This window comes from Opisthorchis viverrini, assembly GCF_000715545.1.
Source record: "Opisthorchis viverrini unplaced genomic scaffold opera_v5_151, whole genome shotgun sequence".
NCBI lineage: Eukaryota > Metazoa > Platyhelminthes > Trematoda > Opisthorchiida > Opisthorchiidae > Opisthorchis > Opisthorchis viverrini.
In genome coordinates this window covers 696,624-709,829 of record NW_008751807.1, presented here as the reverse complement: position 1 = coordinate 709,829, position 13,206 = coordinate 696,624, and the positions used below count along the sequence as shown (strand labels likewise).

General features: G+C 46.2%; 1 protein-coding gene across 1 annotated transcript in view; it reads right to left on the bottom strand.

Annotated features, from left to right (window-relative positions):
- Positions 1-3,283: 3,283 nt before the first annotated feature.
- T265_06916 (hypothetical protein) overlaps positions 3,284-13,206 on the bottom strand; it is a gene marked incomplete at both ends in the record, with an annotated part of 49,133 nt that continues 39,210 nt past the window's right edge. Inside the window, 2 exons of the mRNA XM_009172314.1 lie at positions 3,284-3,925; positions 7,505-8,481. Of these exons, the coding sequence (XP_009170578.1) occupies positions 3,916-3,925; positions 7,505-8,481 (987 nt within the window). The remainder of the gene's footprint in view (positions 3,926-7,504; positions 8,482-13,206) is intronic.

The window sequence follows — 13,206 nt, the reverse complement described above, 5'->3', positions numbered from 1 at the left end:
TCTCGTCATTGATTCCAATCCAATCATTCGCTTTTCTGTTGGCCTTTCAAATCGACTCCACTCCCTAGGGGGGGGGGAGGTGGCAACATTTTTCTTCGGGCGTCACTTGCAACTTATCCTGTGCTTGTCTTCTATGCGAGTACAGTGCTGCCTGGTCGGTCGGAATCACCTCGGGCTCACTATGACGTGGGGCAATGTCACCTCGCTGGTTGTGTTTGCTTGGTTATTTGGTATTACCATCGCTTGAACCCACTCTGGGGTGTGATCTGTCATTACTAGCACCACGTCACTACCACCAAAATAGAACCTATGACGTCTGTGGATCACATGTCCTTGATTTCTGATAACAATAGTTTTCATAGAATGATTCACCCCTGTTATACTCCCTTCCATCAGCTGATACTATTTAGAGGCCAAAACATACTCCTCACCCCTGGTCAACAGACCATCTGTCGGTATGTGCCATCTTATGATAACGGATAAACAACTTTCCTGTCATGCGAATGGATACTAAAAATACAGTGGTTCCTAACGGTTCCAATTCCCAAGATGCCATACCAACTTCGTTCAGCTCTGATCTGGAAGCTGCCCACGGTGTACCCACTGAATTCTTTCACGCATCAAGGCCATCATAATCCCATTCAGCTGTAAGCACATTCATCTCTTACTGTCTCACTCGATGATGATGAAGCGAACGTGACAATACTCGATCACAAAGGCGATGGGACAAAAGTTGGAGACTCTGTCTCGAAAGTTTCCATAAGTTTCCAACTTATAAGGTGTGACCACATATATGCATGACGCTTGGAACTCTGTCTGCGATGTTTTGCTTACATAGAAACCACTGGATTTGAGAAGAGTCACTGTCCCTCCTTGATGTGAGACGTTGTATTGCATCGAGATTAGAGGGTCATTCAGCTGAGCAGCGGGTCAGACGTCAGCTCAAACAAAGTCTTCGTATAGACAGTGGGATGGTGGGGCCAGAAGGTTCAGGAAACTGAAGAGGCTGGTGCAGCAGACATGCACCTACTGCCCACCTTATTAGATACACTGGCCATATGTCAAATAAGAAGCCTAACAATGATGCATAACGGCTGATACGACATCAAGCGGAGGCACATTCTAGCCAAAGTACGCAAACAGCTACGGGTAAGCGCACACAGAGCTAACCCACACCTAAACACACTGACCTTATCTGACCGCCAACTGGTCACAGGAACACACATTAATCAGAAGAGATGATGACGGACCCGATTAACGCTGCATTTGACCTGCATTCAAATGATTGTAAAAATCTCTGAAAAAAACTTGGCCCGCGGCACCCGAACCATTGGATTTTTTTGACCTCCAACTTTCCACCATGTACGGAGCTGTTTCAGCTAATCCGAAAAGCCAGACCAATGAGGATAGCCATTAGTGAGTTAATCAAAGGTATTATTAAAAGCCAACTAGGTAACCGAAGTCCGTGTCTAGACGGCTGGGCAGAATATTTCCAACAGTAGGTTATTCGGGTTTCGGTGCCCGTATCTTTCATTCGACCGGCTCAGACAGAGGTGTGATCTGTCAATTTATATCCCCTAAGCTTATGCAGTATAGTCTTCCTTTTGACCAACTTTATGAAGAAGGCGAGGCATAAGCAACGAAAACCCGAAATCGATAATAATCATTTTCGCTGCAGTGATAACTTACCGCGTCTAAATTCGGCTAAACCAGAAAATCATCAGGCTTTTATGAGTCACGTGATGAAAACTGAAGAAAATTGAAAAGGTTCACCATATTGAGCTGGTATATGTGAATTACGGACATACAATAGCAGTAAGCCATTAGGAGCATCCATCCTGTACGAGATGGGTAATTGTCTTACCTTCGCGGAGTGTAGAAAAAATGACACAAATGAAGTTCCGTTACCACGTCACAGAAAACTTGCGATACGATTATCACCAGTCCCCCTTCCACGAGGAAACACGCCTGTTGGGGAGGCATTCTGAGATCTATTTGAAGGTTTTTACCGAGGGAACGAGTACCATGTTTACATATCCTTCTGTCACACACCATACCATGTTTACATATCCTTCTCCTGTCACACACTATCGGACTGCTAAGCCAGCTGAGTTTCCACTAGGATGCGGTGAATCCGCATTTTGCTTAGACCAACTGGAACGAACATATTTAGAACCGAGAACAAATTTCGGAGAATCGAGGTCTACCGGTCAGTGCCTTAGTTGAAAAGTACCCAGAGTGAAGGTTCCGATAATGAAGCCACACAAATGTCACAACGAAGGGAGCATTGGACTTGAGATTCGTACTTATTAGAGCTCATCGGCAATGCACACTCTTCACATGCGAGGCGAGCACGTTACTACTACGGTACTACATCCGCGTTATCACGTCCGAAAGGACAAACAGGTATACGCTCGAGGGACGTGATTAGTTTGCTGGACGCCTCGAACGGCAGTCCAGTAACTGTCCTGGCTGTCGAGCGAATGACCAGGAATTCCAAGTAAGGTAGCACTACGGACCTTTGGAAACTTGATGAGCTCTAATAAGGGGGAAACTGAGTCTGTTGCTTCCTCCCTTTGGAGCACTAAGACAGGGGTAAAAACTGTTTGGATGAGTGGCGTCACGTTTGCAAAACTGAACAGAGCGTTTTTCTTGTCCTGTTTGAAGGTAAAGCGTGCCAGAGAATGTTTTCCAAAACATGACGTTACAGCGGTGTTGGGGAAAAAACGAACAAAGACAAGATGAAAACTCATTTCACTGTCAAGATAAGTCCATGGGTACTACGTGCGTGCTGGCTGAAACAATGAACCAACACAGGCTTGTGAAAAATAGCTTCGGCGAAATTTCTGATCCGCATGCCCAACCCGATTTCCATAGTACCGTCGCCTGATTCCAATAAGATCAGTGCAGGTTACACATATCAGGAATGATCACGATGAGGTAATCACCTGAGAGTAAGTTTCCAAGGGTGTTTGTGTTTGGCCACTTTTACTTTGGGATTGAGGCATTGGAATTCCGCTATTCTGGAGACTAATTGAAGGTCAAAATTATGCCACTCTCTTAAACGAATGAAGTTCGTTTAGGTCACACGTGAGCAGCGTTTCACTTTGTGAATGAGCGTTCCAGACCAATATAAGTTGCATTTGCTTCCCTCGTGCTCACAGACTTGGCTTCTTTTAAACGATTTTACGGGAAACTAAACGAAGAGTGATATCCCCAAGATAGAGACACCTTAGATGAACTTGGGATTGCTTGTAACATGCAGGAGATTTGCCCTCAGTAGCAGCCACGGTTCGTACACAGAATGCAAGACAAATACGGAATGAGACAGTGTTAGGGTGCATTAAATTTACTGAGCAGTCTAAGTTCTCTGCACGGGTCCAGGGGCTTGACGGACTAAAACGAATCAACCGTAAGAAAGAAAATAATGGAAAAAACAGGTGACCAGAGCCCGTTCACTGCGAAAGTATGTAAATAGGTAGATGAGCGCACGTACATCTGGCCTGATATGAAACATCAAAACGTGAACAGAGCGCCAATAACTCAAAGGTGACCAAGGCGCCAAAAGAAAAATCACGGCTGATTATTAAAAGCAACTTGAAGTAATGAGTTTGGGACTGAAACCTCGCTTGTGCCAGGATAAATCCAGTTCTCCTCTAATCGTAAGGTGAGCATAACGACAATCATTAACGTGCCGGAAAAGCGCACATGGGAATCTGAACATCTGTCCAAATTGATAAGTGTTCGCGAAAAGTATCGCCGCCACCTCGCGTCACAACACCAATCGAAAGGGAGTAGCAATCATGAAAGTTCGTGGGAAGAAGCAATCATAAGATCGACATGCCGTCATAGCAAAATGGGTGCGACGTTGAGTTGCGATGGACTGCGTTTCCCGCTTGTGATCGATCCCAGAGCTCAACTCATCCTGTAGTATAAACGGAATAGACAATAGAGGGCACAATAGGTCATTCTGAGACCACAGTGGCTGGAAACATTTAAACGCTCTAAAATGAACCATGTGGAAGAAGCACAACACAGAAAGATTAAAAAAAGACAATTGTTCAGCTGTGACACCCTTCCGGTACCCAAGTGCCATGCCACCCGAACGAAAAAAGACAATTGTTCAGCTGTGACACCCTTCCGGTACCCAAGTGCCATGCCACCCGAAGGAAGCACGAGGGGCAGGATTCTGCCAGGTTGTTCAAGCCCAACACAGAACACAGTGAGAAAGGATATTTTGAACGTCAATAACTCATTGTCTAATTGATTAACGACGTTAGTGATGAATGCATTGGGCAAGTTAAATGTAAACAGGTAAGAAAAAAGATGATCTGGAAGATGTATCCCCTAGAATCTCGTAAGACTCAATTCCAGTCATTCCAATCCTAAAGAAAAACTATGCACACGGAGCTGAATAGGATAGGTTCCATCAAAACCAAATTCTAGCAAACTATGGATATTCATACGTACACTGACATTCTCAATGTACAGGGAAATTGGACCCGATCGTTACCGGGAGGTCCAAACGTGTCTTGAGCGAGATAATCAAGTACTCAACGTCTCTTCGGCTACCTGATCTAGGGAAATCCAGACTACCAACAACACTCACGGCGAGGGCCATGCAAAAGTTCGGCATCCTGATCTAGGGAAATCCAGACTACCAACACTCACGGCGAGGGCCATGCAAAACTTCGGCACTTAAAGAGCTCTCGGACCACTATGCGGTGTTCAGTTCGTCGCTCTAGGTGGCACTTCTAAGAATGTACCACTGAAACGTCCTGCCACAGATGATTGCGCCGATGCCCAAATTCCACCGGTTAATGAACTGAATCAGTTAAGGTAGGGTTCCATTTTAGTTAAAACTTTTGTTATGATTCAGTGAACTTGTTAGTAATTGACGTTTTAGGAGACCTACGTGCGTCGCCATGAGCATCGTGTGTCTTCTATGGTATCAACACGTATTGGTGATGCTAACCCAAACAACTTCAAAATGGAAGTAATGAAATCCAAAGTGATCGAGTATGGTGGTTTAGTCAGCACAAATGTCGCTTAAGCGACCAAACAGAATGGAAAACTACTATGGTCATAATATAGAGAAAACTACTTTATACAAAGCATTCTTTTCGACAGCTTACACCCCTATGCCTGTGTTGTGTTGCTTGGCCACCAAAGGCAATGGATCCGAATAACGTGTGAAAATGGAAGCGACCCAATTAAGTGATTGATCTGTAATCTCATAAAAAGCGAGTCGGCACATCGTTCGCAGCCTTCTGACAATCATGAGCAGCATTACAAAGAGTACTCACAGACTGGGAATGTAGGAGGTACACATGAAGGAAGACTGAAAACCCCACCAGCAACAGCAGCATTGTTTGACCTGTCCGTTCCACTGCATGCGGTGAATGAAGGTATCAGACGTTGTTGAGCAAAGGTCAATGTGTCACTGGTGTAACTCATTTACGTGCGACAGCTGGGACAAAGCTAGAGTGCACAACAATGCGGTCCTAATGAGCCGCCCTGCGCTTGGCTGGATACGTTGTAAGAAAGGGTGGGTGACCAATGTCGGCAGCGTTCGTGGTGTCAGTTTCTTTCCAGATAATCCGATTGAGTGTACACAACTCGAAATGTTTGTGGTAGGCTAGCGCCAGGTCTTTCTCTTGTCTACTTTGATTTTTTTTTCACTAAATGGCCTTAAAAAATTGGATAAACTTTGTGGTTGTACGGGAATGAACCACCAGTGTCCAGAAACGATGTTGCTATCTTTGACGATGACAATGTTCCGATACCGACTGATCTTGGTGCTTTGGTCACGGCTCGGCATGAGGAAATAGGTTTTCCCACAAGTTTCAGGAACTCTTCGCTTTACCGGATTTTAGTGACGTCATCGTCCGTGACATCGCCGGAAACCCTCGCCCTATAATGCCGGTTTACTTCAGACCATAGGCGACATTTTCCACAGTATTGCCAAGCAGAGTCAAGGCTAACCTGATTACAGATCGATTTGTCTGACCCAGTATGCAGATAATTATAGGTGAGTGGGCTAATTCCCCTTTTGACTACCATCGGGCCAAGAAACACCACATCATGCCTTCCGTTTTCCACACGTGAGCCCCCGTCTTGCTCAAATCTGTGGGTCTAGCGAGCCCCTTCCCACCAATCAGTGACATGAACTATTTGTTGACGATAATTGATCGCGACGTCTTGAAACAGCTCTTATACCAAACGTCAGTGCCGAGACTATTGTCGAAGCCTCCAGCGAATGTTGGGTCTCTGTATACGATGGCTCGGTGACTGTCTCAACCGATAGAGGATCATAGTTCGATTGCACTCAATTCCTAAAGGCTTCTAATACACTGAGCTGCGTCTGCATTACAGCCTATCATCCGCAGGGAAACGGCATGGTTGAGAGATGCCCACGCCAACTCGAAAGCATGGGTCAGTACCGCAGACACCAACCTCTGCTTACGTCGAACTAGGTTGCTTTTCGTCAACTTACGAGAATAATAAATTCCAGTAGATAGCCTTTCGAGGAAATCTATAGACGCTGAATCTAAGTTACCCTATGTTAATCCCCCGTTCATTTGCCATGTGCTTTTGATCTCCAGTTGTTTTGCTTACTCGTACCCGCCACTCACCTTGCCGCAGAGGCCGTCCCATCTAACACTTGTGTATTGGCATGGGTGTCTGTGTGTGAACGTACGCAGCTGACCTACTAACCCATGCGCGTTCATGTCCCGTTTGCTGAGCCTGCCCTGACTTGTTTTCTCATGAGTTCCGTTTGATCGCACGGCCAATGAGAATCACGAGACTGTCGTCGGAACGGACAATTGCAACCCACACTATTGAGCCATAAATCCGCTCGCCATTGTTTGGTGTGCGGACGTTGACATTGCGCAGTGCCGGTCAGCGACGGGCCTGCGCACATATTGACGCCACGAACGTGAACAGCTGAGGTTTGTTGTACACATTCGCTTACCCTTTTGTGTTACGAAAGCAATTATTCCTTTTCATATTCGGGATTGTTGAACCCGCGCGTCATCCAAAGTTCCGTATTGGGATCCTCAACAATACCAATCTAGTTGTTTCAAATGTTCTTCTCCTGGCGCAGAAATAGGAAAATCACCACCACTTTCGCTTATATACACAGCAGAGCTCTGCGGGAAACACCTGACTGACCGGATCCAGATAACAACTGGACGTGCACGTTCTGCTGGATTTTGAAAACGAACACAAAGATGAAAGCGGAAGATTTTTTTAATCATCCTGGCTCAACTGAACATTTTCCTAGCTTTTTGGAGCTTCATCTGTAAGCAGGGCCACCAGTACACTCACAATGTATATTCTTGAGAGATCATTAGGAGCTAATTTAAACGCTGCAACGAGAAACCAATGTCCGTTTGGAGAAAGTTTTGTCACTGGGCAAGAGTAGGACGATCAAGTAAATAAACCTTCAAACTGAACTCAAAACGAGAGTTAAGAAACGCACATATCACAAATAACTAACGTGCAAGGTAGCTCAACCACAGCGTTTTCATCTGCATCCCCAGACTGAGTGGTTGGATCAGCACCTGATGTGCCCTGTGGGTTGCTCACATCTGGCCGGTCAGTGGATGCTGATCCGTCCGAAGAAGCAGTCCCGTAGACAACGAAGTGCTCCCCATTGTGTAGTACAGAGTGGAGAGCGACAAAAGGAGTCCCGGACCGTGTGCGCGCGTATGCAATACCGGTGGACCCTGAGGAGTCTATGCGCCACTCGCGTAGTGAACCGTCTGTCTCGGTGCGAGTTGAGCCAGATAGTTCGGCATCCGAAATGGAATCAGACGAGTCCTCGTCAAAAGCACTGAATACTACTGGAGGTTGGAGAGACGAAGTGGGATCACTTCGTAAGCGTTTATGTCGATGGTGTGCAGCACCAGACAATCTTGTGGCCGCTCGTCCAGAACCACCACGACCACGACCACGACCTTGATGTCTGAGATGCCTATGCTGTTCGGGGCTTCGTTCATTTGAACTGGACAAATGAGTTTCGGCTTCAGCTGGCCTGCTTACACCGTTTACTTCTCCTGTTGTTGGAGTGAGTAGAGGATCCGTGGAAAATACGGTGGCGCCGTGGATTTCCGGGAGATCCTCCAGGTCACCAGGATTACTGTAGTCTTCCTCTGCAGCCGCGGTACTGATGTCATCGCCATCTTGTACACGATGCTCTGCTGCCGTACTCACATCCATGAGAAAATCCACTTCGTCACCTTGTTGACTAGAGCTAGAGGACCGTTGTCTGTCTCTCCGCTGTTGTCGCGCACGATCGTTGGAATGACGTCCTCGACGATGTCTCCTTCGTCCGGTAAAACCAGCGTCAAGACCAGGTACACGGTAGCCCATGTTTAGTAGCACCAGTTCCAACGGGTCTGCGATGGATCGTCGCTGATTACGTTCTGCAGCTCCAATATGATCTTTCACTACGCGTGACTGGTTTGGGTCATCCTTAAAATAATTAGATGTAAAATAAAAGCATGTGACTAAAACTAGGACATGATAGCATGGAATGTGGGAGAGCAAAAACAACGCTACGTGAGCGAAAGTAACATTTCCAATCCCTTCTGCTTCAGAGACATCATGGCGACAAACTATAGGATTCCACCATAACCGCATCAAAAATAAATGGACAGAGCGATTTCTGATCCGCAGTTAACGCATAACACCAGGGACTAAGTAATAAGTTTACACACATGGACCCTGAAGGTGATGTTAAAAAAAGGAAATGTGGTGAGTGTGGATTGGAAATTTAACCCAAAGCCCCGTCACATAGAAACTTTTGAGTGACTTATCTTCATAGATTTTTTTTCCGCGATTTTAGTGAGCCGCTGAACGATAGCGCCTAAGACCAGCCACCAGCTCCATTTTAGTATAACAGACATGTTTCATTTTGCGAGCGAGGTTACGAGGTTAATCCCTTTATGACGTGGAACAGAGACCAGATTTGATTAGGTGCGAGGTGTAGACTAATGCATCGTTTTGTTGAACCAGTTCACCCTCGGTCGTTTGTGGCAACTGTCCCTACATCTGGGGGTTCACATTGGACACCTTTTAGCGTTGATAATCGACACATTCCGTAAGATGAGGCGACAGCACAAACCAACAAGCCAGGTCTGAAACTGACCTCTACTGTATGAGCGACCTTTATGCACCCAGTCCATCTACAGGGGACCTACGCCTCACTACCAATGAAAATACAGCTGACTTCAGACGATAATGAATTCCGTTTCAGGATAGATGCCGTTGAGCTTGAGGACAAGTCAGCTCAGTGCACTTCTTTTCAGCTTCGTCACCCCAACCTCTAATGTCTGTGAGGTCGAAATTCCCTGGGGTCATTAGCTCGTAAAGGTCGGGTACAGAGATATGGTTTTTCTTAGATCTGATGCCGCCATAGTAAATAATCTAAATAATCCTGCCTCACGGTTTGGAATAGGCTTCACACTTGCGAATCGTAAGGTTCTGCCGTACCATTGGATAGGAAAGAATCCGAATCTAATGCTTGTAGATGGGTTAATTGGGGTCTATCTGGATGGCTGTATCACAGTCTGATCGGGCTAGCTAAGACGATGTTTCCACTCGGATCATGAAGGCCAGAACAGCTTCTGTCAACCTTCATCATCTGTGGGGCAGTAGTGATATAAGCTTACCTGTTACGGGCCAAGTTTACGATGGTTCATGCGTAATACATGAACAAACCAAAGCAGCTTTTGGGGGTGGGAGCATCCTTCGACTGTTGTCCTGCTGCATAGCAGAACAATCGCTTTTTAGTTGCCTGTTTGTGGAGGCGCTGGCACCACCCCGCAAAAGGCAAGGGGTTATCGAAAGACTGAGACCAAACGCTATGGGAAAAGGCCTTAATGGTCTGCTCGTTTATGTGTGGGCATGCCAACAGCACACAAGCCTTCGAACAGCCAAGCGTCACATAGCAAAAAACATTCACGCCACACCGACCGTCACGCCCGATTCGTACGGCCCGTTTACAAAACCTGGGCAAAATGCACCGAAGGCCCCACACACATTAAAATCGATTCAACTGTCCTAGGTGTTCACAAATCACAGCGAACTACTTTTGCTCGCACACTGAGCTCACTTGACGATGATGTATGTTGTGTGGCGGGAACCAGAATTCAAAAGCAATCGTTAGACTAACGGCTCGAGCACTCTGTCCTGGTGACAGGACGCTGGTAACGCAGGGGTCGCTGCGACATGCGTCATGGTCGACATCGCTCTAAGTTACTGGACGTAAGGAATTTAGCTAGGCTGGATATCTACTGAATATCGCCTTTGTGCGATTCGTTTAGCAGTCGTATAGCAGTCTCACGAACGAGAAGCTGGTCGTTGTTGGTTTATGATGTCAGCTTATTCCGAGAGGATGCAGCCTCAGGGCATCCTGAGTGTCGTATTACTGAAAGCCAAAAGTTGATTAGCGGGGACATGGACGCGCAAGTAAGTAAGTCTTGACTAGCTAGTCAAATTGGATTAAGTACGAGTAAATGACAGTGAGCTGGGGCTTCAGTTGTGTGCTGACCACAGTGTTTTATGCAGAATAAGTTCCAGGAATAACCAAAGCCACATGACTTCGTTGAGCCCCCCTCTCCAACAGAGAGTTGGCCACGAACCGAAATCGGTACTAGTTACCGACGTCGGGGATCAATTAATGTTTCCGGTAATTCTGGAACACCCATGTGGATTCTGACCATGAAATTGTCTGGTGTGGCTCGCAAACGGCGAACACATCGCTTAGTGACTAAGAGGACCATCTTTCCTGATCCCCCCAAAATTATCAGTAGCAGCTTTTGGACACTGTCAGCTGATTGTTTACCGGATTTCTACCTTCACCTAACTGCGATTAGCAGACCTTCGCAAAGTGCTTGGAATTCCGCGTATGCTATAAGGCACAACCAACTTTTCCCAACACTGGATGACGAGAAAACAGTAGAAGCGTTTGAATCTCGGTTGGAATATGATTTAAACGAATGGATGGTGAGAAATCCACTGAAAAAGTGGTATGTGAAAATCGCAGTGAATGGAACCAGCATCGAGAAAACTGATTCGAAAATCTCTAGCTTAGAAAGCGACCTGAATCATTAAGGGTAGCCAACTCAGTGTGTTCAGTAGGATTCTCAAGCCCAAGAATGATAGAGGGTGAACTCAGAACCCCTTCTTTGTATTCACAGTGAGAGCTTTCCAAAAGCCTTCCTACAGATTGTATGTTCGAGACGAAGGCAACCTATCCATTCTCGTTCAATTTTGTGATTGAAGGGTATTGAAGACCTTGATGCTTGAACGGGTTACTGACCCCGTCCACTTGGAATGTGCACGGCTCTGAAAGAAAAGGCACAAATGATTTTGGCTGAATTAACTTGAGTCATTTATCTTTGACACGCACTTGCATTCAGGTGGTGCAAGCTCATGTTTCTGAATGTGCAGTCATTGGATATGGTCTTTGTAATACATGAAGTCACTTTGGGTTATAGAGCGTTTACATGTCTTGGAAGTTGTGTTCGCTCCGACCGTAGGCTGATAGACGAGATCGATGCACTAGTCACCGAAGCCCGCATTGCTTTTGCTAATTTACGATAGCTGTGAAGACAAACAGGCATATCAGGATATGGTACGGGCGGGTGGTTACCAGACTTGCCACTGTGAGCGACAAAACTGAGAGGTCTTGAGGTCTTCGGTTGTCATTGGGTAAGACTCATAGCTCGCGAGGGCAATCATACAATAGGTGTCCCGCTGCCTAAAACGGGCTTCAAATGGGGGGTGCGCTGTGGTGGTTTGGTCAGGTACTGCGCAGGTCAAGACATCCTATGCTCAAAGAAGTGTCGTTTTCAGCGTCTGATGCAGAGTGGTGGCTAGATTTCAGGGATGGGTTCGACTCCGTCGATCGATCAGTGGTTGAACTACAGGAGACGCCCAAAAAGTTTTTGAACATAATCCGCTCGAGACATCTCACTTTTTGAGGTGAGAATTTACTGACCGGAAGGTTCGTGCCTCGAACCAAACCCGGGCATCTCGACTTGGGCTACCTGGCAGCAGTTTAGCCCTCGTACTTCATCCGGATGGTATGGAAGGTAGTAATCGAAAGTGTCACAGCTGAACGATTATTATTACTATTCTTTATTCGCGTACCCCCAAGCATGTAAGAATGTATGGGGAATTTTCAAAAAACCTCCCGACAAAACGTGGTGTCCGGCAAGGATGTTCTACTTCTCCTTGTTCTTGCTCAACTTCATCAATGAAATAACGAGGCGGGCGCTGAGGGGTTTTCAGAACCCATTTCCGAATCGTTGCTGGGGTGAGTCTTGTCGATCCGGAGACAACATCGTCCTCTCATTTGAAGATGAAGACCGAGCCCGAGCACATTTGAGTAATCTGAAGAAAATCAAGCCATCTGTTGGCATGTCTCGTGCCTACAAAGTGCATCGTCATGATTCAGAACGTTCAGTCTCTGGAAACACCCTTTGCAATCCAAAGAAGCACCGATATTGTGGAGAATCTTACTTCCGCAGTTGTGCGTCAAAAAGACACACCACTGGGTCTGAAGGTTCGTACCAGTTTATAGCAAGGGTTGCCTTGCTGCATGGTTGCCTCAGGATGTTTATGGTAGGGTAGCGCCAAGATCATCCTTTATCCAGTCTTCGCTCTTTTAAACGTTGTGGTTTCATGGCAATAAGTCATTGGTGTGACTTTAATGTTACTTTCTTGATGACGATGATCGGAGTTTGACCAGAAGAATAGGGTACGATAAGCTCTCCACCTTCGGGAGGAGGAGGCAAGTAATTCCCCTCAATGGAGATAATGCACGATGGCTGCTAAGCTTCCTTTGTTCTCTATCTGGAGGGTTTGTATAAGCGTCTTGAGGTGGGTACCTAGGACTGCTTGTGGCAGTCCAGGGTCTTTTGTGTTTACATTCTACTTTCATAAAGCCTTTAAATAAACGATGACATCACGACGGCAAAAGCATCAACGACGTTGCAGTTGGTCCTCTTGGTGTGTGAAGCACATGACGCTCTAACGGATAGTCTTGTATCCCCTCCAGAAACACGTTAAGGAAAGGAAACTGATCTTTTAAACATCGTAAACGAGATTCAGCTGGGTTCGAGGTAAGTATGCCGCAAAACCAAATTTGTTTGCAGTGTATTTTGTTTCGCTGAATCTGATTTCTTTTGC